Source organism: Hipposideros armiger, unplaced genomic scaffold (genome assembly GCF_001890085.2).
Source record: "Hipposideros armiger isolate ML-2016 unplaced genomic scaffold, ASM189008v1 scaffold_216, whole genome shotgun sequence".
NCBI classification, from domain to species: domain Eukaryota; kingdom Metazoa; phylum Chordata; class Mammalia; order Chiroptera; family Hipposideridae; genus Hipposideros; species Hipposideros armiger.
The window spans coordinates 2,067,040-2,094,663 of NW_017731566.1; the positions used below are offsets into that span (position 1 = coordinate 2,067,040).

General features: G+C 45.9%; 2 protein-coding genes across 6 annotated transcripts in view; one reads left to right on the plus strand and one right to left on the minus strand.

Moving 5' to 3' along the window:
• Positions 1 to 9,606, plus strand: part of CTBP2 (C-terminal binding protein 2) — a 155,476-nt gene extending 145,870 nt beyond the window's left edge. For 2 of the 3 annotated variants that reach the window (XM_019654200.1, XM_019654199.1), the window contains exons 6-11: positions 1,218 to 1,424; positions 4,655 to 4,869; positions 5,291 to 5,421; positions 5,831 to 5,958; positions 6,412 to 6,529; positions 8,242 to 9,601. In XM_019654200.1, coding sequence (XP_019509745.1) covers positions 1,218 to 1,424; positions 4,655 to 4,869; positions 5,291 to 5,421; positions 5,831 to 5,958; positions 6,412 to 6,529; positions 8,242 to 8,422 — 980 coding nt within the window. In that variant the 3' untranslated portion in view covers positions 8,423 to 9,601. Of the gene's footprint in view, positions 1 to 1,217; positions 1,425 to 4,654; positions 4,870 to 5,290; positions 5,422 to 5,830; positions 5,959 to 6,411; positions 6,530 to 8,241 lie in introns of all 3 variants that reach the window. The other variant, XM_019654198.1, reaches the window with a different exon arrangement.
• Positions 9,607 to 11,056: 1,450 nt separating this feature from the next.
• ZRANB1 (zinc finger RANBP2-type containing 1) overlaps positions 11,057 to 27,624 on the minus strand; it is a 55,782-nt gene continuing 39,214 nt past the window's right edge. For all 3 annotated transcript variants that reach the window (XM_019654201.1, XM_019654202.1, XM_019654203.1), the window contains exons 3-10: positions 25,822 to 26,009; positions 21,082 to 21,235; positions 19,434 to 19,505; positions 18,690 to 18,888; positions 15,883 to 16,003; positions 14,506 to 14,635; positions 14,172 to 14,401; positions 11,057 to 13,001 (exon numbers count right to left, since the gene is read on the minus strand). In XM_019654201.1, coding sequence (XP_019509746.1) covers positions 12,783 to 13,001; positions 14,172 to 14,401; positions 14,506 to 14,635; positions 15,883 to 16,003; positions 18,690 to 18,888; positions 19,434 to 19,505; positions 21,082 to 21,235; positions 25,822 to 26,009 — 1,313 coding nt within the window. In that variant the 3' untranslated portion in view covers positions 11,057 to 12,782. The remainder of the gene's footprint in view (positions 13,002 to 14,171; positions 14,402 to 14,505; positions 14,636 to 15,882; positions 16,004 to 18,689; positions 18,889 to 19,433; positions 19,506 to 21,081; positions 21,236 to 25,821; positions 26,010 to 27,624) is intronic.

Genomic DNA, 27,624 nt, shown 5'->3' on the forward strand with positions numbered 1-27,624 from the left:
TTCAGCATCTTAGCTGTGGAGGGCAGTGTCACTGGCCCTCATATGTGGGATCCGAACTGGGGCCCTCTGGCGTCCCAAGCCAGCTCTTAACCATCACGCCACTCGGCCGGCCCTCAAATCTGGCATTTGAGGGAGCCTTGTGAGCTAGCCCAACATGCTTCCTTGGACACCTGTACCCCTCCTCAGAAAGCTGCTTGACGGTCACCCCCCAGCCTGGCCTGCAAACTGCCCGCCACGGGGCCCCGTCCCTGGTGAGGCTCCTGTCGTTGCTGCATCCCAGCCATCACTGGGCAGGCGGGCTGCATCAAGTCCTGTTGGGCAGCTGGGAGGGGCTGTTCCCAGCCCCGCACCCCCCGCGAGCCTGTGCTCCTCCCATGTCTGGCAAACACTCAAATTCTCTCCCAAAACACCATCCCGCCAAGAGAAGTCAGTGACCAGACCTTTCCTGCCTGAGACGTGGGACATTCTCCCAGCAGCCCCTCGGGCACGGCCCCTCGTGTGGGGAGGCTCTCAGCCCTCATCTGTTCCTCACGCCAAGCTTTGCCTCGCCAGCTGCTCTCAGCCCCTAAAGCTCTTTCACAAAGCGGGGCAGGCCCCCTGAGCAAACGTGGCTGGCTTCAGGCCTCTGCACCTTTGGGTCCCAGCCCGGCCCGTGGGCCCATGTTGGGGTGGAGGCGTTGGTTCTGATTCTTCTGTCTTTTTTAAAACATGTTCATTGTGTTAGACTCATAAAGTACCATAAACGAAAGGTGTCCCTACCCAGCTCCGCCCAGGCGGGGATCCTGGAGGATGCACTGCGAGGGGTGTGCTGTCACACCCAGGAGGGCCCTGCCTGCTGCATGGCATCCATGTGGACGGTGGTCAGAGCTGCCCCTGGCCCCTCCAGCTGCCCACGGCTCACTTCCAGAGATGGGTTTGAAGGCACAGGGTAGGCAGTACGGGGAGGGGTCAGTGGGGACTTGAGGATGAGCCAAGCCTGGAAGAAGTGGGGGGAGCGATGAATGTGGGGGCTGGAGGCCCCTGAGCATCAGAGCCAGAGGGTCTGTGTCCCCTGGGTGACAAGCGCACCTCAGAGACCCTGACCTGCCCCAGGGCCACATAGCCCATGAGGCTGAATGAGCCGGCTCTGCCTCCCCCTCAGCTGGGTGGATGGGGGCCCTGGGGCTCCCCACAGAACTCGGGGGTTCTCATCACAGGCCCTCCTTGCCCTTTTCCAGGGATCGCTGTGTGCAACATCCCATCGGCAGCAGTGGAGGAAACAGCCGACTCCACCATCTGCCACATCCTCAACCTGTACCGGAGGAACACGTGGCTGTACCAGGCCCTGCGGGAGGGCACGCGGGTGCAGAGCGTCGAGCAGATCCGGGAGGTCGCCTCCGGAGCGGCCCGCATCCGTGGGGAGACGCTGGGCCTCATCGGCTTTGGTATATGCGGCTGCTCCCTTGTCCCCCCTGCCAGGCCTGGCTCAGGGACCCCGCAGGAGAGGAAGGCCCAGCCTTCCCTGGGAGTGAGGTTCCTTGCAGTGGTACCTGTGACCAGAGTTTGCTGTCAGCCAGGGGAGGGCCATCAGGGCCCCCACGCCAACTCCAAGGGGTGGGAGGTCAGGGGTCAAGGCTGATCAGGGAACTTGCCCAGAGGTGAGGTCTGGGCTGCTTCTGGAAGAAGGGGTCTGACGTGGCTGGCGGAGAGGGCTCAGCAGGCGGGCACTCTCAGGTGTTGGGTTGCTGACTGCCCTGGGCAGAGGTGCTTCGCGGAGAAACGAGCAGCAGGCTTGGGGCTCGAATGGGTTGGTGGTTGCCTGGAGACCCGGGCAGTGGCAAGGCCTGGAGGCCTCCAATGCCAGGCTGGGTGGCAGCAGGGAACTTGGAAGGATTGAGTCAGAGTGGTACAGTCGGCCTCAGCTTGGAAAGCTTCCCTGAGAGGGGGGCCAGGAAAGGTGTTTGAAGCCCTGTCGTCCAAGGGAAGGTGCGCTGTGATGGAAAGCAGCCTGAAGGGCCCAGGTGGGGTTCCCACATTGCAGTTAGGTCCCTGCTTGTCGCTGCTGAATCTCAACCACACCACTTGGTGGCTCTGTGACTTGGAGGAAGTTACGTGACCTCTGGGAATGGAGTGATACACAGTAGCTGTCCCTTAGGACTCAGAAGGCATGAGAAGTGCATTGGCGGGTAGTAAGTGCTGGGCCGGGCTGTCGGAAGGCTCCCCAAGCTGACCCTCAGCCCTTACCTCGGAGCTGTTTCCAGATATGTGAGGGTCAGGTCCCCTGGAGTGGCCTGGGTGCCAGCTTGAATGAGGTCGGAGCTGGCTTTCTTCCATGAGTACCCATCTTTCCCGCTCTGGGTCTGAGTTGAAGAACCCAGGTGTTAGGGGTGATCGCACTCAGGAGTCTTTGTTTTTCTGGAGTGGACAGGACACTGCAACCTAAGGAAAGCAGGTGAGTTGTACGGGCTGCAGTGCCCTCTGCTGGTGCCTTCCGGGTTTCTCATTGCTCCGCAAAGTGGTTCTTAGAGAGGATTCTTTGGACGTCGTGCATTAAGCCCCTGCAGGGGCCAGGACGCAGAGCCTCAAGTTGTGAGTGGCCCAGCCACGTGATGGCAACCTCACTGGCACTTGTTTCAGTGGCTTCTGACTCCAGCCATCACAGTAGGTTCTTATGGGATCGTTTTCTATGTCTGTGGCCTTTGCCATCCATTTTTTGAAGACCTTTTCGGGACACTGAAGCCAGCCCGTCCGTGGTTTCAGCCTGTTTACTCGAGATTGTGAACAAAGCACTGCCACAGCCCCGGTTCCCCATACACACTGATTGTGGTGTCTGTCTCCTTGCTACCTTTTCAGGTCTTTCCATAGCCTTCCAGAACTGCACGGGGAAGGGGGCAGAGACAGGGTCCTAGGCAGCCTAATCACAGCTGCTGCCACCTTGTTAGGAGCTGAAACCATTCACTTGCCTAAGGCTCAGCTGTAAGCAGCTGCAGAGCCCTGTGTGGGGGGCAGGCGCCCGGGGGGGGGGAGCCCGACCCCAGCCCAGGCTGGTGGGGGGTGGTGCTCCAGGACAGCCCCCAAGTTGGGAGGGAGGGTGCACCGACATCTGAAGGGCAAGCCAGCCAGTGGGTGATAGCAGTGTTGTTTTTTTGTGGCCAGGACAACTGGGTTTTCCTTCTCTGAGGCTGGATTTTGATCGAGTCAGAATTAAGTCATGAGGTCTTGTAAAATTCAGTCAGGAAAACCTCAGGACTATTAAGTAGAAGTCAGTGAAAATGAGGGTCTGTGGGTTCGTGAAAAGCAGAGCCATTGGGAAATAACACCCAGGCTCAGCCAGCGTTTTTGTGTTGAAATCTGGGCCTGATGCTCTCAAGCCCTTGGAGCTGCCGCCGGGAAGCCCCATCTGACATTAAAATGTGTTAGACGCGGAAGGAAGGAGGGCCCAGAAATAGGGGAAGGACGGCGTCACCTCGTTAGGCCTGAGACCACAGCAGCCGCAGGACGGGGCCCCGGGGCCCCTATTTCAGGTACATAGAGGGCGAGGTTTAAGGCCAGCACGCTTCCCTCCACCCCGTCACTGGTCGGCACACCTGCTCCTCTGCTCTCCTCTGGGATGTGTGGCTCTGGTTCCTGGTTTGTTGTGTCCAAGCGTCACCACTGAAGAGGGTGACATGAGGGGTACTGTGATGGCCCTGCAGCCGTCCCTCTGGATCAGAAGGCCCTTATGAGACCTTGGCCTCCAAACCACGGCGTGGTCTTGGTCGTGCCGAGTTAGAGGGACGGGGGTCCACCCCCATGTCACCCTCCAGTGGCTTCCCGTTGGGGAGGCACATCTTCCCTTGTTCCTTCCTCCATCTCTGCACATCTGACGTGGTTTTAGATCGAGAATTTGTCTGCTCTCCCCCAGTCAGCCCATTCACTCAAACCGTTTCATTTTCAAGCTGAAAACTGCTCTGGGAGGCAAGAGGCGCTGCTCTTGGGATCAGTGAGTTTGTGCAAATGATGGCACTTGGGAATCAGGGAGACTTTCATGTCCTTTTAGGTAACATTGGTGTCTTAACTTGCTGGAGCCCCGGCTGGAGGCTGGAGAGGGGGTGTGAGCCTGCATACCCGAGAATTGCCATGTCCCCACCCCTCAACCCAACCTTTCCCCGTGCCCATTTGTGCTCAGGCCAGACTGTAGTGTCGGTTCCATCATTTCATTCCTTCCGTGTGCAAACCCAGTGGTAATTAGGCCAGAGAACGTTCCGTTAGACAGCAATAAAGAAAGGAAGCTCAGGTTAAGAAGGGGAGAGAGAAATGCGAAGGGGAGAATACTGGTGATGGTTGGAGCTGGGGAGGGGCATGTGCAATTTACTAGAATGTTCACACTAGTAGTTTTTGTTTGAAAATATACATAGCAGGAACTTTAAAAAAAAAAACAGCTGGTGGCCAATACAGGTGACAGCAACTGCCTCCTCGCCCAAGAAGCTTGAGAAGTGCGGTCTCAGGCGTCACTGAGCTTTGAGCACAGGTCCCTCCAGCAGCAGCCTCTGATTGGTGCAATTGCCAGTAGGGACTGCAAGCCCAGGCTCTAGGTCCCAGCAGTAGTGGAGGCAGCAGGACGGGCAGGGGCACAGTGGAGGCCACGGCACGAGGGGTGGAGGGCTCGCTCACCTGGACGCTCTTTTCTGCACAGGTCGCACAGGGCAGGCGGTCGCTGTTCGAGCCAAGGCCTTTGGATTCAGCGTCATCTTTTATGACCCCTACTTGCAGGATGGGATAGAGCGGTCCCTGGGCGTGCAGAGGGTATACACCCTGCAGGACTTACTGTATCAGAGTGACTGCGTCTCCTTGCACTGTAATCTCAACGAGCATAACCACCATCTCATCAATGACTTTACTATAAAGCAGGTAATTTGCAATAGCCACCCTCAGACCCTGGAAACTACTATCAAAACAAAAGGGGATGGGAAATGGTCCATGGACACCAGTGAGCAGGGAGTCAAGTCCCCTGAGACACGTCAGTGAGGAGCCAGGTGAGACGTCCTCCACGGGATGGGCCCTTTTAAACAGGGACAGGAGCTGGTCCAGGACCAAGCATGGACGTGTCCTCCAAGAAGTGACAGACAGGTGACAGCTCCTGATCAGCAGTACCGACCCCTGGCCTCCAGCTGTCACCGGGACTCCACACTCGCTTCCCCCAAACTGCTGCACATGATTACAGCCGAACCCACAGAACTGGTCTGCGGCTTTCTTCTTTCAACTTGAGCACAAGCACGTCCCCTCCCGCTGCAGCAGCATCTGTCTAACCGGCTTTTCTCTCCTCCCACAGATGAGGCAAGGCGCCTTCCTGGTGAACGCAGCCCGCGGAGGGCTGGTGGACGAGAAGGCTTTAGCCCAGGCGCTCAAGGAAGGCAGGATACGAGGGGCGGCCCTCGACGTGCATGAGTCGGAGCCTTTCAGGTGGGTCGGGCCGAAAGCTGAGGTGTTCGGAGCCCGGGCTCCCGATTCACAGTGGAAGAACTTCCGGCAAGGCTTCTACTCCCGACCCCACCGTGTCTGGGCTCTTCCCCAAACAGGTCCTGGGTGGGGAGCGAGATACAGCCTTTGTCCTTCTCAGGACTGTGCTGTGTTCTCAGGTCCCCAGAGGTAGTCAGAAAGGGAACGGTGGGGTGCTGGGTCGGGTGTGCAGGCGTCATCCACCAGATTGTTCCTTCAAGGTCCCCTGATTACCCTGACAGAACAGTGTTAATAAGGGTTGTAAGCAGCACACCGCAGATGCCCCTGGGTGCCACCTGTGGAGCCAGAGCCCCTCTAGTGCGTGGGGCGCCTTCGGCTTTGCGCACTGACTGGGTTTTGTACGTCTCTCTAGCTTTGCTCAGGGTCCCTTGAAAGACGCACCGAATCTCATCTGCACGCCCCACACAGCCTGGTACAGTGAGCAGGCCTCGCTAGAGATGCGGGAGGCAGCTGCCACGGAGATCCGCCGGGCAATCACAGGTGAGCCCCGCCACCTCGAAGCCTGGTGACGGATGCACAGCGAGGGGGTCCCCCGGGCTTGCTGTGGGCAGAAGTCATTTTTCAGGGTGACTGAATTTTGAATGAGTTGGGCCTTGTTTGTGCACGGCTCAAGTTAAATTTCAGAGGAAACCAATTCCCTTTTGTATCAGCCAGGGTAAGTAGAGCAGACCTGGGGGCGGGGGGGGGCGACACCCCACCCCCGAGGGAGCAGGTGGGAGCTCCTTTCTGTTCCGGCCAGTGCTTGGGCCCTGAATGGTGCAGTCTGTGGGAAAAAGGGCCAGCCCCTCATTATAGAGTAAGAGACTTTATTATTACATTTCTATCAGCACAAACATTGCCGGTTGCTTCCCCAAGTAGCAGCTACTAAGTGTAATATTTAATTCACTGTCACCTTAAAAAAATACATGATTAATTTTAATCATCTTATTCCAGGTCGCATCCCAGAAAGCTTAAGAAACTGTGTGAACAAGGAATTCTTTGTCACCACAGCTCCCTGGTCAGTAATAGATCAGCAGGCTATTCATCCTGAGCTCAATGGTGCCACCTACAGGTGAGGAGAGGCTGGAGCCTGGGAGGCTGAGCCACCTGGGCACTGAAAACGCCATCTCCCCGGGCAGTCTGCCCACTGTCCTGGCAGTTACTGCGCCAGGTTTCCATGAACAGACCTAACCTTGGGGACATGGCCTGGAATGGGAGCTCCTGCTTTAAAGGGGGTGGGAGTGCACTGCCCGAGGGGTCTGAGCCCTTTGCGAGGAGCCGCCCCTCACTCTGAAGCCTCTTCCCAAAGCCCGAGTTTCTAGGGAAAGATGGGCCGAGGAAAGGGCCTGTTAGGGCTTTGCTTTTCTAATTTGGATCTTCTGTCCAAGGAAACCATTCTGGCCCAAACCCAGTACGTTCCACGAGGGACAGTACCCTTGAACGGTTCCTCAGTGAAAAGATTGGGAGTACGGGGGTGACAATGAGTGCAGGTAAACAGTGTGACTGAGGCCAGGCCCCCTTGGAAGGAAGCAGGGGTTTCTTTCATCTGTGGCTGCTTTCTGTTCTCTCCCCTCAACACTGCTGAGTTCCTGGGCAATAAGACACCTCTCCCCAAATAAAGGAGAGGTGCTGCAGCCTGGAATCCCCAGAGGGCGTTTCCGGCTTGCTCTGACCCAGGGGTGCCCCACCTTTCAACGCTGACCTCCAGGCACTGTAGGATGTGCAGTATGCAGGCAGCCCTGGCCCCCCCCACTCCCAGCTGTGACGACCGACGGTCTCCAGACATGCCTAGTACCCTCTTGGCGACAACCACTGCTCTAACCACTGCAACCCCGTGGGGGTGGGTGTTCACTGATTCGAAGGCTCCCACGGAAGCTGTGCTGCTTCCCAGGTCCCATGGCTTTATTTACATTTCGGTTCTGTATGTTCTAGTAACGTCCTACCATTTCTCAACCCTTATAAGCATTTCCAGGTGTCATTACTGACCCCATCACAGCACGTTACTGTTGGTGGCTGACCTTTTAAGGGCCACACTTATTCCTTTAGACAGACCAAGGCTGTCCATCAGCCCCCTGGAGTCCCTTGGGATTTCTGCCCAGTGTAACACTGAAAGGGCGGGGGCGGTCCCCTCCCACAGGGAGGAGACGCCACCCCCTCTCCCTAAGTGTAAAGGGTTTGATAACCGAGAGTAGTTCCAAAGCATCTGCCTCATGTTTGTCCCCATAAGAATGTTTAAATACACGGGTTCCCCGTTGAGTTAGCTAATTGCCACCTCCTTGCACACACAGCAGCTCGTGTGCCTGCGCTGTAAGGTTCATCCACATGCAGGCCCCCTCCAGCCATCCTTAGGAGGACACTGAGCCCAGCGCCAGCACCAGCCTGGGAAGTAGCAACATTTAGTTATCAGAGGACTTCATGCTGTCTGCTGGGAAATCATTAAAACCGTCAATATAACTAATGAATATGTTACAAAGCAACCAGAAAACTCGCCGTCTCTTTTGTACAAAATGTTTTCCAAATGCAGTGTCCACAGACAGAATTAGCATGGGCTATTCCGACTGCCTAAAAGCTACAAAATCAGGGCCCAGTGTTTAGTTGGACTAAATAGGTTTTGTTGTTCACGAATTAGATGTCAACATTTTAGTTTTTTGTGTTTTGTTTTGTTTTTACAGGTTTCTCCTTGCTTTAGGGGGTAGGAAGGAATAAAGAGCAGAAGTAGGCAGAGCCAGGAGCGTGGGCCCTCCCTACCCTGGACTTACCGGCCCTTCTCTCTCTGTTCCTCAGATACCCGCCAGGCATCGTGGGCGTGGCTCCAGGAGGACTTCCTGCCGCCATGGAAGGGATCATTCCCGGAGGCATCCCTGTGACTCACAACCTCCCCACAGTGGCACACCCTTCCCAAGCTCCCTCTCCCAACCAGCCCACAAAACACGGGGACAATCGAGAGCACCCCAACGAGCAATAGCAGAGAATGACAAAAGGTCATCATTCAGATAAACCTGGGACCAAGAGACAGTGAAAACTAGATGAACTAAGAGGAGAGGAATTGGACAGACAGTCTTTGAAACTGGTTCTGGACATATGCATCACTGACTTTGCAGTGTTAAAACTACACAAGAGCTAGAAGCCGAGACGTGGGGAAACTGAAGAGGCCGTCTACTTACGGAAGCGCTGAAAGACTAGGACGTGGTTTATTAACGACCAACTTCTGTTATTGTGTGTTAAGTTTTTCATCTGTGCATCAAATCACAAAGAATAAATAGATTTTTCCTTTATCAGTCCCTTGGGCACAGCAGGTCCTCAACACCTTGCTCTAGAATGTTGCATCAAGAGTTCCAAACATCCAAATAAAAAATCTTAAGAGGAAATCCCCATCCTGTGACTCTAGTCCCTTCAGTCCACAGGGGCTGGTTACCTCTTTTGCTAATAGGAAGATTAAATTACTCCAAAACAGGGAGAAAACTGTTTGCCTGTTAGACAACTCCAAGCATAGGATTGAAGACAGTACAGAGAAGTCTCCCATCTGAACTGCATACTGAGCAGGCAAGTTGCTTGTAAGTTCAGTGATACCCTCTGACGATGCAAAAAAAAGTATTAAGTTTCACAAGCTGTTTGTACTCAAATATATTTTCTCAGTTCAGATCCTCAGCTATTTTATTGAGTGGAAAGTCTTGAACTGAAAGGGTTCAAGAAGAATAATGTTGCATTTCCTTATGTCTCAGGAAACACTTTTTATGGTAACTTGTCAGATTGTCTATGAACAAACCCACTTTTTTAGACATTGATAAAGTCTTCTTTTCTTCACGTGATATTTTATACAAGAACACTTCAGGTGTGTTATTAGATGTGACTGATTTTAACAAATCCTATTAGATTTGTATCAACTAGTTACATGTTATATTCATAGTCTTTTGTGAATCATTGCCTTTTTGTTTAAAAGATGGCCTATTTTGAGCCTTTGTATAGGTACATTCCTGTTTTTGTGACAAAAAAAAAAAAACCTTTAAAACTGTCCCAAACAGAAAAATAATGGCTATCAGAAATATGTTTTGTTTTAGTGTGAGTTACCGTTACTGTATTTGTTTATTGTAAAGGTGGACATTTAGCGTTCAGTGCAGTTTTCAATAAAAAGTAATAAAAATTTGTTAAGTTCTGAAATTCAAGTACATCTCACCAATGTAAAAGTTCACTACTTGAGATGTTTAAAGGCAACTGCATCTTCAATTAGTCAATTTTCAGCTCTTGTTATTCCAGGGTTCAAAGATTGATAATACTTTTCTGCCTATTCCATAACCAGACTAAAGAATGCTGACAATTACCTCATGTGATAAAAGAGTTTAATTGGAAAATCAAAACCTCACGTAAGTCCATCATTAAAGATGAAACAGTGGGGTAGAACTAAGTAAATTCAAGAAACAAAATTGGTCAAGTTTTAGAGTTTTGATTTTAATTTACCCAAAAGCAAAATTACCTGGCTCAAGCATTAATGCAGGAAGGGAGGTGAATCTCAAAAGTATTTTTTTCAATGATATTTACAAAGAAATGTTGCAAAATGACATCAGCCATTTCCAGATATTAAGAACTTTAATTGATTTAATGCATCTTCCTTTTTAAATAACACTAAACCTCTTTGCATTAGTGGTATCTGCCAAGTGTCTGTAGCAATTCCAGGTACACTTCCTTTGACCCCTCCTTACCCTCCCCTTCCCTTGACATCTTCAAGCATCAACTTCCTCGCTCATTTTAAGGTTGTGGTTCAATCCCAATTCTCATGAAAAAAATCACATTCAAACCACCTCCCATGGATAGAGATGGAACACGTGGTTACTGACCTATCATTCCAGGAGCAGAGTGGCAGTTCAACACCTTCACAGCCACTTCAAAGAGGCAATGAATGAGGGGCGCGTGCAGGAAAGGAGGCCCCGCCCACCTGTGGACAGCAGTACTCCCTTACAGATTGAGTCTGGGCACATGAGCCTATGAGTCAAAAACAAAACGGCAGGTCCAAATCTGTGATGCACAGAAAACACCACACTGTATTCTCCCTAGGAAAAAACCGTCGAGTTAAATCCATACAGTTACGGTATTACTGTCCAGTCAACCAAAAGACATACACATCTGTCACCCAGCCACATAGAATCTTTGAGAAAGGACTGCATACTCTGTCTTGAGACGACAAATATGGCTGTTTAATAGTTCAAGAGCTTAACATAGCATTGATTCACCCAAAATTTTGGCTTTTACCAGCCAATCTGCTGTGAAAACTATTTAAAGCCCCTTCTGGGCCTGGAGCCTGGGAAATGTCATCCCCTAAACTTTTCCACAGGGAAGAATGCTGTACCTGTTCAACTGGATAGGGTCAGGGGTGCTGATCATAAATAAATAAATAGGCACCACAACAGAGCGGCCAGTACTGAGCCTGTGGTTCTCTGGCCAGTGCAGACCATAGTGACCAGCCTTTCCCTCAAACATCTTTGGCTTCTGCAATCCGGAGGGTCGTTTTTGCTTAACAGCAACTACAACAGTCTCTGCCCGCTAAAGGGTTGCGCCTGTATGTGGAGTAAGTTGAGAGGTGCTATGCTAAGGAGTCAGAATGGCAGCCTGTTGAAAAATGATTCATTACTGACCAAAATGAAAGCAAACCACAACATCAATTTGTAAGAAAATATTAACCACTGGGAACAGTAACATTTACCATTATAATGTATCAAAATTCATTTATATGGAATCAAATTGCAAACATTTTTCCTGCAAGTTCTAGCATGCAGCAAGTTATCCTTTTATCCTGGGAACACCTTTCAATGAGTGTTTAGAGAGGGGAGAAAGAACTAAAGACATGACATCTGGGTATTTTTCTATTTTTAGTATACCAGCATCAATTTTAAGGTTATGCACATTTCAATATCATCTAAACAGAACTCGGAAGAAAACAAGAAGCAAATATTGAAAGGTTTTCACAGCCTTTTCATCAAAGGAAAAGGAAGAGTGAGTGAGTGAGTGAGTGTGTGTGTGTGTGTGTGTCTTCCCAAATTCCTCGCCACATCCATAGTCTACAAAGTGCTTATCAGGACACTAAGTCTGTGTGTTCCTGAGATAGGTCTGAAATTTTTACCCATATTGAATGTATACCTGAAGTGGTCAAATAATACTTCTTATAAAAAGTTTTTCTACCTAAGATTATAGTTTTAACTTGAAATAAGAATGGCCACAATTAACCAACATGCAAAAATTCTCAGACTACCCACTGAGAAATTCATGAATACAATGCATTTACCACCTTACTGCATTTTAAAATCTTTATTCTGTACTGAACAGATATTCCCAAATAGCCCAAGCAAAGGCATGCCTCTGTAGTACGATTTGCTTAAAGCAGAGTTGATGGTAAAAGACAGTGAGAATCCCAAGACCCTCTGCGTGGCAATTTGGGAGTACGACATTGTCAATCGGGTCATGTGAGCAGATGCCACCATTCATTCCGTCAGGAACCGGGCCTGCTGCCCAAGCACTTCCCACATTTAAACCCAGGGAAGAGCTGCTCACCAAGAAACTGCTGCCCGGTCGGGCAAGAACCCTTGTTCTAAGGGCACTCTTCCAAACAAACACCTAAATACTGAAGGGGGCAGATCAGAAACTTGAAAAAGGTGAAATCATAGAAACCAAAACAAGGGGATGTCTTATATGAAGTTCACTCAATAAAAAATTCTAACTTGCCTGCAGTTTGTTCCTTAAAGATTTGTTTTTATTGGGCACAACAAGAACTAAATAATAAAATAAAAGCTTATTTTTTGTTTTTGTTTTGCTGTGGACAATTTGTATAAAAAGTTTCCCAATCTCTAAGGAGCTCTAATGAGACCTTCTTTTAAGATGGAAGTAGAATGCCAGGTTCTACTTTAAAAAAAAAAAAAAAAAAAGAATGACTATCTCAAAGGAACAAAGAGGCATCTGCCATGTGCTTTTGGAGGTGCCCATGCTGGAAAAACGCCTCAAAAACATGAAGATGCTGGTAGAGCTTTTCCTATTACACAACTTCTTACACAACCACATGCGTTACATTTATAGACAGATTTACGATTTGAGAGGAAAAAAAGTTCTGTCTTAATAAAATTAAGTTTTTTTTGTTTTTTTACAAACTGTAGTCCAAACAACGTTCTCTGCGTCCTCACGCGGCAGATGCGTCATCTCCATTGGGTGTGGATCAGAGAAACCCTTCTGAGCAGGTCCTCCCAGCTTTGTGCGTTCCATGCCATGCACAGTGCGTGGAACCCACACTAATTTGGGGTTCGCCACAGAGCTGCTACCTTGGTCTTCTGCTCTTTGATTTCTTTTCATTCATCTTCATCATCTTCATCTTCCTCTCCGTCAGACAGGGATGTACAAGGCCGGATCTGTCGGTAGCGGTCAAGCCATTTTTCGACCATCTGTGTGACCAGAGGGTGATTTCGCCGCCGAGAGCTTTTCTGCATGGCAACGAGGACGCCGCCCTCGGTCACACAGCAGTCCAGCCACTCCCTGAGCAGTTTTTCTTGCTGTTCCTCATTACCTAGCTTTTAGAGGAATGTGAATAAAAGGGAAAACAATTTCAACAGATCAGAGACTTAATAGGAAAACTTTAACAGAAACCTATAGCTGGTATGATCACTAATGAAAAAGCCAAAGCAATAAACTTAACATGGTTCCGACCTCTCATCAATTTTATGATTAAAACCCAGTTTTCTATGGTTAAACAGCAAAGACATCAATGGGGGAATTCGCACAAAAACCTAGCAGGAAGAACAACCTAGAAATCATTGGTTTGATGTTAACAGCAAAGAGCAGCGAATGTCTAATAAACTGATCCTGGCAAAGAAAAGGTTAGAAAAAGCAAGTCCCAGCTTCAAACACATGACAAGGTAAGTTTGCTCAGTAAATTATGTACAGGCTGAAGTTACAAAAAATTCTGGTCTGAATTCTTGATGTCAAAGTTTTATAGTCATTACTCGCATATTAAATAAAAGACCAATGATTCTATAAAAATACAAGTTTTCTGAGTGTTCTTTTACGTTCTACCACCTTCTAGAACCCCTGGACCTGCGATAGCGTCCCCACTTGGTGTTCCTGCTCCCACTGACGGTGTCTCAACAGCGCAGCCAGCACCGCTCTTCCGGGCGCTGGCCACTGGCTTCCCAGCTCACTCAGCAAAGCCCAAGCTTTCCGAGGCGGGTGGTGAGCCCCGGCCCTGGCCCCCAGCCCCCCTTTTCCCCTTACCCGATGCCCGCAAACCACACTGGCCTCTCAGTTCCCTCCACCAAGACCTCTTCCTCCGGGTTCTACAAGACTTACTTCTCTTTCAGCTGGTGCTTCAGGCGTCACTTCCTCAGTGATGCCCACCTTCCCTCGCCACCTTTCTGTAAGTCCCAAAGCCCGTCCCCCTGTGCCGCCCCTTTCCCCCTCACCCCATCTTTTTACTTTTTCTCCTCAGCACGTACCACTACCTGAGGACAGGGCTTTTCGTCTTCACTGTACTGCTGTATCCCCACACAACACATCCTACACAGCAGCTCTGAAAAGGTACATTTCCAAGTCTGTCTGTCTGACCAGTATTTACAGGAAATGACAACTATGACCAAATTCGAAAATGTCACTGGCAGTGCGGACAGCATCATCCCTGAAAGGCACTCTAGCTGGTGCTGGCACCATGCTGCCCCTTTGGCAGCTGACAGAAGCGCACCCCTTACCTCCTGAGCAGACAGGAAGTGCACATGCAGCAGCTTCCTCTCACTGTCCACCAGAGGCAGGAAAGTGATGGTGACATCGTCATCAGTGTTCAGGTTAGCACCAGCACCTCGGGTGCCATAGCCATCGTTTTCCATGGCAACCAAAGCGGAGAAGTGGCCCCTCGTATAGCCCAGAGCGATCGGACTTTTCCAACAAAAGCTCTGTTCCCACAACAAAGGCAAATACACACCTGGAAAGAGGGGAGGAAATCAGTGTGATTCTGGGGTGCAGCCGCAAACTGTAAGCACTGTCGGAGTCAGCGGGAGGCGGCTCACACTCGTGAAGATGGCTTACCTTGAAACCGAGTGTATCCTAAAGTTTCTCCCCGAAAACTTTTATAATATTTTACTCCATAAACTATAATTGGTCGTCTAAGAATATGTGCAAGTACAAAAATGTGTGTCTGTTCCAAACTTGCTCCAGGCTGTACACAACAAAACAAAAGAAAGCAGTTTCTCTTTAAAACATGATCACACCCTGGAAAATATGTAAAACACCACCACCCTCCTCCTTCAGTACACTATCTCAATTCTTTTTTTTTAAAATAATATTGCTAAAAAAGCGTTTGATTCCTCAAATATCAAAGTCCCATAAAACTAGAAGTAATCTGCAAAGTCTATGTACAAGTACCTTCACTACCCGAACTCCAGAACCAAACAGGATTGCTTAAATACAGATCTCAGGAACCAGAGCTCAGACAGTGGGGCGTGCTTGATTTATGCGACTGCCTTGCAGTTAAGTCACCTGTGGAAGCACTACCTACACAGTCCTCCCGAAGTAAAAAGATGAGCTTTGTCATTTTATGTGAACAAAATGGCAGCATCACCTAATTAAAGAATACATCCAGTGGTTTCCTGGTACTGCAAAAAAAAATACAAAACAGGGGCCAGCCAAGCGGCTGAAGTTGGTTAAGAGCTCGCTCAAAAATGTGAGCTCTGAGCAACAGGGTCGCCGGTTTGATTCCCAACCCGAGCTGAGCTGCCAACAGGTGGCAGGATGGCTCAAAAAAAAAAAAACAGAACAGATCCACCTGTCCCTATAATGATGCCAACAACACACTTTCAGAAGATCCAAGTCACAGACATAAAGCAGCCGCTCCTACACAATTCACTTGTAATAGTTGTTTCCCGAGCTAATTAGGAATCACTCCTATCTATGGCACCTTCTTCTGGGCCTATGTCACATGGACAGAGCCTCAGCACTGGGGAGCCGTTAGAAGGTCACAGCCGGATCCTCAGGGCCTGACAGCTCAGCACAGGAGTGCCCCCCACTAGCTTGTGGCCTTGGCAAGGTCCCCCTCAGACCCAGAATGGGAGCTAACAGACAGGTGGGTAAAACAGGACAGAAAGCCACCTCCCTGAGACAGCCATATAAATGAAAAGCAACCTGAATACATACGTAAGCGCTTATAATCATCACAACTTTCCTACTGAGAGTTGTTAACACCTAATCTAAGAGACACTCACTCGCCCGCTCTGCACTGAAGACTTGCCTATGATCACAGAGCTGAAACACAGCAGCCACAACTCAAATCCAAATCCCGTGGTGCCAATCAAGCTCTCTCCTTTGTGCTATGTCAACTCCCAAAACGGTTTCTTCGTGTAGATCAAGGGACTTAGACCGTGCGGCTTCCTGTTTTCACAGAAGCAACATGCCTTGAAGCATTCTTACCTGACTAGCAAGAGAGAGTATAAATGCCCAGTCTTCTTGCCACTGTTCTTCTCTCAAGGAAAAATGTAAACCAAAGCTCTGAGAATACCATGATTCCCAATCTTTCCAACGTGTATAAAACCTTAAAAAAAAAAAGACAGTAAAAATTAAGGCTTACATAAACATTTATTGTTCCAATCGGTTATTTAATGCAGTCTTTCTTTAGGCAATTCACATGAAAAGATGTGAATTATAATTCACAAATAAATAATAATTTTATTAACTATACTTGGCTTGCAATACATTTTTCAAACTAAAAATGCCTCCGTTCTGCTAGCAGACACCTTTTTACGTATCTTCAGACATAATTTGATTCACCACCCACCAAATTTTAATCAAAACTTCAAACACTAGGGATGAGAACAGTTCATTTCAATTGTCTAATATTAGTTTACAAATTAAAAAACAAAACACTCAAAATCATCCGACATGCTGAATACAATAAAAGACACTACACATTTCTCCATTAAGGTAGAGTACTTGGTAAGGTACAGTACTCGCTAAGGTACAGTACTAAGGTACAGTATTCGCTACTTGGTCCTATATAACAGACTGCAAACAGCCAACATGTTCATGAGAATATCAAAGTCAATTCCTTGAGATTTTTTCCTTAAATAAAATTATTTCTCTATGATTATCACATAATCAAAAAAAAAAGTCACTGCAACTACAAAATTCCTTCTTTATATTTAATACCCTTCCTAAATAATTCAGCCTAATAAATTATGAAGATTGAAAATCAAACTCGGCAACTGGCAGACTGCATTACTAAAAACAAAACCTATTCTTTTTCTTTATATCAAGTATAAAATTAAACACTAGATATAATTAATTATGCTCAAAATTGTGGTTCACTCTCCTACAAACCAAGCCAGCAAAGACCTCTGGCATAAAGACATACATTTAACCTATTTGTAACATCCCATTTCTCTCACCTACAAAGAACTAGAAATCCCAGGTACTTTCTTCATGTATCTGAATTCTAGGTAAAAGCAGCAAAAGATAAAACATTCTGTCGGTATTGTTGAAAAGTTCCAGCATAGTTAAATGTGGTAGTGTTACAAGCTTCTTTACAGTAACTTAATGAAGGGCTCCGTAAAAAGTTAATGTATTTTAGATTTTCTAAAAGGACTAAAATAGAATATTACAGAGGTTTAACTCTTGACTGATTAGAAAAAATTTTTTTCTATTCCAGATAATAAAGGGTTTGTTAATCAAGAGTGTAAGTTTTAAAGCCAAGTGTTTTGAAAATGCAGATATCCCTCTTTAAAAATACCTAGGAAACACAAAAATGAATGCACCAATGACGAAATACATTGTTTTGAAAAGTTCAAGGAGAAACATCACGCAACCAACTGAAGATGTGCGCAGTTAGACATTTCTCAGTTAGCGCCCAGAATCATTTTATGGATGAGGCAGCAAAGTTTGCCATAAATTAAATGATGACTGCACCCAAGAAGACTGCAGTACAGAGAACTTTAAAAATAAGCATGTTCAAATAATCACGCCCACCACACAAAGACCTCAATTCTGAAGCTACCTAGCTCATTAAACCAAACAAGCAAACCAAACCCAGGAACATTTGACCAAGTGGGACAGCAATACAAGTTTGGTTTAACATTCAAAAATCAATTCCATGTCCATGAATTATAAGACTCAATATCATCAACTGGGTATTACTCCTCAAATTAATCTACAGATTCAATGCAATCTCTATTAAAATCTCAGTGCACTTTTTTTGCAGAATGATAAGCTGAATCCTAAAATCTATATGGAAATGCAAATGACTCAGAATAGCAAAAAGAATCCTGAAAAAGTAGTACAAAGCAGAAAGACAACAAGGTGTGATCAAAACATTTGGTGAATGTTTAAATAAAAAGTGACTTCTGCTACTTACTATCGCTGACAATGGGCAATTTAATTTAGCCTCTTTTGGCCTCAATTGTCTCATTTATAGTATGATAACTAAATGACAATGTGGGAAACCAAGAAAATACTGTAAGTCAAATAAATATAAGGGCCAAACTACTGATTCACAAACAGTCATCGCTTCCAGTTGACTGATGCTTCAATGGTGCATTTACAGCTCAAGACTAGTCATACACTTGATTGGGTGCTGAAATATATATATATGATATTTTTGAGACAACTAGAAAATATAATATGGACTGTATGCTGAATAACTAACTGAGTGTCGATTTTCTTAGATGTGATGATGAGGCTGTGGTTGGGTGAACAAATGTCCTTGCTCTTGAAAGATTCATGCTGAAATAGTGAAGGGTGAAGGCTCAGGATGTCTACAACCAATTGGCAAGGGGGAGTGTTTATGCAGAGATGGAGCACGCGTGGTGAAATGTTAACAACTGGTCAATCAAATGAAGGAGATATTGAGGTCCCTGTTGCACTTTTTAAACTTTTCTGTGGGTTTGAAAATTTGCAAAATAAAAACATGTCGTCTTAAAACCACCTGCCTCAGGGAGACAAAAACTCATAATACAATGTTAACATAATCTCTTAAAAGTCGAACAAAAATATGAAATCGTTAACGACTTAAAAATGAGCAAAGACCTTATTAATATTTAAACTAGTCCTACAACTTCAAATGTTTCTATTTTAAAGCTCAGCAAAAAGGTATAGAAGCCACTGAGATGTTTCAAGTGTTTCAGTGTCCAAAACCACAGCTTTTTCCTCCCTGGCTTCCACAGAAAACCGAACAGACGACGTGCCGCACCACTCTGAGGGAGAGACTCAGCAACGCCCCAGCTCACCAGTGTGAACAGTCGTGCAGGCTGTCATGCAGGGCCTTCCGAAGCACTGAGTCCTTGTCATAGATGCCCCAGGTAGCTTGCAGTACTGAATCAAGGAGGCAGTCTCCCGCAGTCCGGTTCCAAAGTGCATACAACCGACTGTCCAAGCGTGTAGCCAATTCCAAGGACCAATTTATAATTGGAGATTCCTCTTCTAACTCTACACAAGGAATTTAAACAGCACATTCATTTTCACACCCATGCAATCAAGCATGATTCAGTGGAGGAGAGAACCTATTCTCTGGATGTTAATAGGTCAGTGTGTAATTTACTAATAAACACCTCAATAAACTTGTCCATTAAAATATAAACCTTTTGAGTAATCAAAACAGCTTATGGCTCTAGAATAATCTACTCAACTTTCAAATTGTTTACAATTTATTTTGTAAAAATGTTTCATATAAAAATATACTTCATCGAATAAGAAGCAGAAAACCAGTTTAAAAACTTTTATACCTTCATTCGTGCACTCTATCACAGTTAAGAGCTGTGAACGAGCATTTCCCCGTTTTACTGAAATGCAATGAACAGAATGAGCATTTTTAACAGCACAATACAACACTGTTCATAAGGACTTTACATTTTTAATTTAAAATAAAAATAAAACAAGTTGACCATACACTAAACGACTCTAAACCTTACAAAACTAAGCAGAAAGTTTACTGAAATTGATGAAAGGTAACCTGCACTCAATTCCATACTTACCTTTTTGAACATCTCTATCAAGCACCTCATCAAATAGTTTTTCTTGGACTGTTGGAGGCAAGTCTTCAATATCTACAAAGAAAGAGACTTAACAGCTCTTCTGATATCTCAAAGTACTCACCATGATGTACACTTGAAATATCTGACTTTACGTCACTTCAATAAAGATAAAATACAGGGAAAACACCAACAAGGCTAACACTGATATTCAAGTTAAAATGATAATAATAATTACATGCAAATTTTCATCTGTGCTCTTCCCACACTCTCAACCTCTGCCTAGGCCTGTTATTTTCAGACTTTAAAATCTTATAAAAGTGAATGAGCCATTAATTTTGGCTCACAGATCTGTCATTTTCCTCAAATTCTCTATGCTCTATTCAGTTTACTAATTGAGTAGAGTAAAACCCATTACCCTTAAAAAAATGTTTTTCAATGTTTGTAAGCTATTTTCAATTCACAGTAAAAATCTAATCATCACTTAGGGTATAAAGTTTAAATATATGAAGAATGCATTCCAAATGAAATTTGTCTGATTTTTAAATGCTAATTTATTATTATCTCCTACCATTTTTAAATGCTCCTGTTCACATCAGAATATAAAAGCTCAAAACACACAGAACCAAGATGGAAGATTTAGTTTAGAAACTTGGTATTTGGAGCATTTCTTCAATGCCAACTGATAAAAACCATCCTGGAAGACACTTCCAATTATCACTGGATTGAAAGGTGAAAAGTTACTTCACAAATACGGAAATTAATGTAATGAGTAAAGAAAGTAATAATACTTTCAAAAGAATGCCAGTATCTTTGATTCAAATAACTTGATTCTACCCATCTAAAGCCCATTTTCTAATGCTATCTCCTAATATCAGGTAACCAACAGCTAATTTCAAAACAACAGGCATGAAGACACGGCACGCGGCGGTGTGAAGTTCCAGTCCGGCCAGCCGAACCTCTTGAAGCCATTCTTACAGATGATGAACCAGACCAACTGTTAGAACTCATAAATGAATTCAGTAGGGTAGCAGGATACAAAATTAACATTCAGAAATCAGTTGCATTTGTATACACCAATAATAAACTATCAGAAGAAGAAATCAGGAAATCAATCCCATTTACAATTGCTTCAAAAACAATAAAATACCTAGGAATAAATTTAACCAAAGAAGTAAAAGACCTGTACTCAGAAAATTATAAGACGTTGACGAGAGAAATCAAAGAAGATACAAATAAATGGAAATACATACCATGTTCATGGATAGGAAGAATTAATATAGTTAAAATGTCAATACTACCTAAGGCAATATATAGATTCAATGCAATTCCTATCAAAATAATAGACATGAAAAGAAAAAACAGTAGACTGATAATATTTGTAACTAAACCAAGGAGAAAAATGGGTAAAACAGGCTTTTGAAAATATCTGAGGCCCATAAAGAAGTTAGTTATGATCAGCTGCTGTCCTCCCAGACCTAACATGAGCTTACGAGTGGCCCTCACGCTGGTTGCTTCCAGTATAAGCAGGGTAGTCAAGTAGTTTAAAGATAATATTAACTATATAACAGCTAAGTTATCTGCTTTCTAAGAGACACATGTTCGCTCAGACAGAAAAAGAGAATTAGAACAAAGTGGGATCTGGAGTTACCTGCTGGCAATGTGAATGTCACCAAGTCAGTTAGGAAGTAGCAGGCGAAGTCCCCCTTTCTCTGATGGAGAGAGGCCGCCACCTCGCGGCGGATCTGCTCTGTCAGTTCAGGACACACCATGGCTGGAATACACTTTGCTGCCTGCTGAGACACCTTAAATACAAAAGGAGCTTTCCTCGGCATCTCACTGATCATCAACGGAAGCAGAAAACAGCAGTATTGAAAAGAAACTACCAAAATTTCCCAGGAACTCATGGTGGTTTTTTGTTGTTGTTTTTTTTTTTTAATATATCGGGCATTGGGTATTATTTCCTCACTGGTGGAAGTATGTATGTAGCAGAACAACTTTCTAGCCCTCTGACTCGGTAATTCCACTTCTTAGGACTTCATCCCAAGAAAATATACAAAGATACACATAAAAATTCATGTAAAATGGAGTTGTTCACCAAGGTTCATCATAGGAGGGGGAGGTAGACAGAAAACAACCTAAACAGACTCACCATCACACCCCCAATACAAACAAATTCTGAAAAAACAGGCAATTCCAGCTCATGGCGAAAGACTAAAGTACACAGACTATTCTCTTGCTCTGTTAAGAATATTTCAAGTGCCATGACTCGGAATAAAGAAAACAAGATCTTTTTAGAGGGTCAGTTCCCACTGACCTCAAATCCCTCCCCATTTCTTATAACTGAATTTTTAAAAAGCATTTGGCTTCTCCAAGTGTAAAGAAACAACAAACCTTCAAAGCACGGCCCCTTAGGAATGAAACAGGTGCGCTGGTGTAGGGAGCACCACCAGAGAACCTCCAGGCAAGGAGACGGCTAGAACTTCCCTCTCCTTTTTAAGTGATAAATAGCAACAACTGAGGCAAAGATCATATTTGACATTTAAGGTGTATTCCTTTTGTGGAGCTCAAGAAATCTGCGTACAGAGAATTCTGAAATCAAGATGAGGATCTGCTGGCAAGGAAAGGAAAGGCGTCTGTCTGGTGGGACCCCTGAGTGAGTCAGTGTGCTCTGCTCTGGGCTGTCCCAGACTGCAGCCATTATCCTAGGCAACAGTAAGTGGGGTTTGGAGCAGCAGGTCTTCCAATAAGCCACTCAAAGAATAAGTTTCACGGATAATGTCACCTACAATGTGCATGTGGACAACTTAATTGTAATAGCTATGATGGTAAGTAAACAGTTCCCAAAACCCTGCATACCCTACACAGTCATCAGACATGCTATTCTGAAAACTCCCACGTGAAAACGCAGGATTACCAGTAACAGTGAAATTCTCACCACATCTTAACTCCATGAAGCCAATCTTCAAGAGACCAATTATAAAAAATCAAATATTAAGTATTTTCAGAATATAATTGACTATTTCTCACCAGTGTTAAAATGGATCCCAAAAGTAAACTCAAAATTAGCTTATTCCAATCTGCGAACCCTCAGCTCTTCTCCAAAACCTGAGAAGTTGTTTCCAAAAACAGCTTGGACTGAAGCCTGAGTATTGCAAACACTCCCACAGAAACCTTTCAGCTGGCGAACGGCCTCCAAGCGTTCCTACTTCCACCCCGGCCGTAAGCAGGACTCATCCCTGACGCCGGCCTCTCATCCTCGGCCTCTTCAACCCTAGAACTCTCAACCGTCTCCTTAGGCTAGTAGTTCTTAACTTAGGGCCCATGAATTTGGGAAGGGGTCATGAATCCAAATAAAAATTTTATTTAAATTTAAATCCTTCATTTTCACTAACTTCTTGCCTATATTTAAAATTCATTTTTTAAAAAGCTTTATTGGGGAGGGCCAGCCGAGTGGCGCGGTGGTTAAGAGCCGGCTTGGGACGCCAGAGGGCCCCGGTTCGGATCCCACATGTGAGGGCCAGTGACACTGCCCTCTACAGCTAAGATGCTGAACAACAGCTCAACCTGGAGCTGGGCTGCCATGAGTCGCCGGCGACGGCGTAGGCTGCAGCCCCTGTGGCAGTGGATTGCCATGGGCTACCGTGTGTAGCCAGCAGCCAGCGTGAGCGGCCAGCAGCCGCAGTGAGCGGCCGTCCAGAAGCCGGCGACTGATCTGCCTCGCCCGGGAAGAGCGCAATGATGGTGCCAACTTGGGGCAATGAAGTAACGTCCTCCACAACTAGACTGAAGAACAAAAGGACAGCAACTTGTCTGTTCCCCTTCCCCAATTCCCCAATAAAATCTTTAAAAAAAAAAAAAAAGCTTTATTGGGGAACAATGTGTTTTTTTGGGGAACAATGTGTTTTTTCCAGGACCCATCAGCTCTAACTCAAGTTGTTGTCCTTCAACCTTAGTTGTGGAGGGCGCAGCTCAGCCTCAAGTCCAGTCACCGCTTTCAATCTAGTTGCGGGGGAGCACAGCCCACCATCCCATGCAAGAGTCAAACTGGCAACCTTGTTGTTAAGAGCACGTGCTCTCACCAACTGAGCCACCCAGTGGCCCCAAAATCCATTTTCTTATAGATCACAAACTTAACATTTGAATGACTATATTTCAATATACAGTTGACCCTGGAACAACATGCGTTTGATCTCATGGGTCCACTTGTATGAGGATTTTTTTCAATAAATACTGTAAATATGGTCTCTCCTCCCTATGATTTTCTTAACAGTTTGTTGTCTCCAGCTTACTTTATCATAACGTCACTTCCTAAATTAGGTTCCATACATGCCTGCCGCTTCCATCGGGGCCACTCTCTCGCACCCTCCTCTGGATCACCTGCTCTAGGTGAAACCAGCTGCCACTCTAAGAGCAGCCCTATGCAAGAAGCCTCCTGCCAGTGGCCACGAAAATGCACTCGGAACCAGCTCCTCCAGCCCCATTCGAGTCTTTTGACCACGGCAACCTCCTGAGACCTTAAGCCAAAGCCATTCAGCTAGGTGCTCTGGGACTCCTTACCCTCAGAAACTGTGTGAGGTTCACAAGTGTTCGTTGTCTTCAGCTGCCGGGTTTGGACATGACTGGTTACACAGCAATAAATAATAAATACACTGGGCTTCCACTGTCTTCCTGCTGTTAGTCCCCAGGTTGCCCTTAGGAGGCTGGTGACTTACGCCAGCCCCTCGAGAACCTTTCCAGTCCCCTGCCAGCCTGAGGGGAGCCTGTGATTCCCCTAAAGACTTGAGCCTTAGTTCACAGCTGCCTTCTCTGCCACCACCAGTAACTGTAACTCCACATGCCAGCCGTTCCAACATACAACACAGCTGGCACCCCAGCACAAATGGAGCCAGACCTCGGACACGGTGGCAACTCCCTCTAACTGTTCCATCCTGGTCCAGAGCTCGGGTCCGTCGAATCACACTGCTGCTTCTCAAACAGTCCCCTTCTGCCGTGGACTCAGTAAGCCTGCCCTGTTTTCATCATGGCTGTCCCTCAAGCCTCCCCTTCCTCTAACAGGTGCCCCGGCTTCACTGGAATCTTACAAACTGAACACAATGACTAGCCACCTCAGTCCTGCTTTCCTCTCACCTTCAGATTTCTTAATCCCCCACAGTGCTTTGTACATCATGGTTCCCAAGTATTGGCACATTTGAATAAACAAATATGCATAAGCATACACAGAAAATGTATACTGACAAAATTTGAATCCACAAATGAACTGACATTCTGTACTTTTACCCTATTTCTCTTATCACTAAAAAAAGAACCCGGATAATATAGTCGCAGCCTGAAGAATTCATTTGCAGCCCCGTCGTTAGACATCTACGCCAGAACCCTCAGAATCGCTTGGGTCCCTGTGTCAGCACTCCCCCCCAACCCACCCCCTTAATCCTGCCTGCATGACCTCCACACTCTCTCCGCCAGCCCGCCTCTTCCCATTCCCATTGCCACTGCCGTGCAGGCGGCCTGCCTGCCATCATCACTGCAATAACCCTCCTACCCAGGCTGCCCCTCTCCAATCCACAGCAGCCTGAACACAACCTGACTTGCAACTCCCGTTCTCTACCTGACACTTTCCAAAACCTTTTCACTGCCCTCAGAATGATCTTCGAAACCCTTGGCCTAGAGGGTCCTTCGTGCGTACCCGTGCCCAGTACCCGTGCCCACCCGTGCGTACCCGTGCCCACCCGGGCCCTGCTTCTCTCCCACTCCCCCACTCAGTTCCCCACCACAGCCAAGCTGAGCTCCCTGAAATCGCCACCAACACCGCCACCCTGGCCTCTGAGTAAATGGTTTCCTCGGCTCCTTCTTCTCGTCCAGCCACTTTCTGAGGCTCACTCCCACTGCTCCTTCAGCTCTTAGCTAAAATGTTATCGGCTCTAGTAAGAACGTGGATTCCTCCAAACACTCGCCCAAGTACTCCCACCAGCACCTGCCACTTCCATCTCAGAAAGCATATTCAGTACGGAATTACCTGTTTATTTCTCTACTTTTCTGGAGACTCACTGAAGGAGGAGCCAATGCCTTCACAATCATATCCCTTTTTTAGGACAGGTCTGGCACATAGTAGGTACTCAATAAATATTTATTAGTGGAATGAATGATAGATACATCCCAGTGTTTTTTAAGTCAAACATGATTCAAATACTGTGGCAAAATGTCCTGTTTTAAAAACATACCTTTAAGAATTATATACTGTTGACGTCTCTTAAGTTTAATATAGTGTTTAAAGGGGGAGAGAAGAATTTGAAACATTCAAATGTTTGGACAAACATAACAACATCAAAAATGGAAACTAAATACGTTTCTCCTTCACGTGACAGCCTATTCGGCCAAAGGCCACACTCACCTCCGTAAGCAGTATGGCGAGCATGTCCTGCCTCTGAAACCGTATGGCCAGGTGGACCAGAGTGTAGCCAACGTCGAAAGCAGAAGGACGGTTCAGCAAGCGCACTTCGTCTGCAGTTAGCTGCCGTGCAATGTCCCCTCCTGATGACTTGTATGCTTCTATAGCAGCTAAATCACCTTCTACAACCCCTGAAACAAGCATCAAGACAGGAATGAGTTTAATTTTATGTTTCCTCAAAAAGCATAAACCTGTAGCATTGATTCAAAACTCTAAGTGTTTCTCTGTGCTTCTTGGACATCATTTAAATGTCCTAAAGAATATGAGGAAAATGTGTGGGTTTCCCTCCCTTTACTTTCTTTCCAGAACTAGAACTGCCTAGTTAGGCACTTACCTTCACATTGGCACTGGCTCCGTGCTCTGGGGGGAGGGGAGGCTCAGAGGAACTACAGGAATATGTTCATGGGACCAGAGACTGGCAGTCTAGCGTGAGAAACTAGACTTCACAGAAGACACTGAGCTCCTAGTCTGATTCTGATGCTGCAGAAGCCAAGGGGACAGGGACAAGTTCCCCGTCGGCTCTGGGCCACGTTAGCCCTTTATAGACATTCAGCATATCTGAAGCTGAATCAAAACAAATGCTGAGTCTTCATACTGCGTAGATTTAGAGCAATTAAAACCATTTTCATTGTAAGTAAAAGCAATACTTCAATTTCACAATTTCTTATAGCCAATTCTTCCTTATACCCATTAAGGATTAATACAGTAAAACCTGAACCAGATGATTTTGAGCAAAAATATGCTAAAAAACATTTCAAACCAGTTGAGAGTGAAGAGATAATAAAACAAGTATCACCTTTCCCAAAGCCACAGAGAACTTTCCATTCCCACTGAACCACGTTATTAATCTTAACACAAATTAATGTTAAGACAGTAATCCTATTTACTAGCAGTACAGTACTTCTATGGATTAAAAAAAAAATAGCCTTGGCAAAAAATAAAGGTGTTGGTTAACTTCAAATGTACAAATAGTTTTTAAAAAACAAAACAAAAAAAAACACACGACCCACTAATTGTGTCTCCTGTGTTAACATCAGTAGCAGTGTGTCGGGTAAAATGCTAACACTAACTAAATTATTCTTAGTGTATTTTTTAAAAAGCATTTTTAATTGTTATCTTGAATTAGGAATTAAATAAGAGCTATTCCTTAGATTATGAGAGATTGGTACAATGCCACATTTCCCCCAGTTATTAAAAATAACAGCTTTAAAATGATACTTCAGATTCCCACCTTCGCTGACTGCCCATGACACGCAGAGCACTATACTGGGCAAGGCGAGCAACACAAGAACAGTAAGGAGATGGTCCCTAAACTCAAACCAGGTTTGCATCACGCTTATGAGCCATACAAGGCCAGCTTCAAAAAGTTTTCAAACTCTGGTGTCAAAGATCCTTTCTAGAAATCTACATTCTTTCCCAAAAAGTGACCCCTGCCCCAGCCACATACATTTTCCAGGTTAAGAATCCATAATATCAAATGAGAATGCCTTCTTAAAGGCATTTTTATTTCCACAGCAGTGTATGTAGATTAATACATTCAATATAAATGCCTAAGTCCAGCTGGAACCCCTACCTCCAATACATTAAGGGCTCAAAACACCCTTATGGGGCAGAGTCTCCTTGTGAAGTCATCAGGGCTAAACCATAATTTGGCTGGCATAAGACGAGGAGGGTGAATCTTCTCAAAAGGGCAAGCCTTGGGCCAGCCGAGTGGCGCGATGGTTAAGAGCCGGCTTGGGACACCAG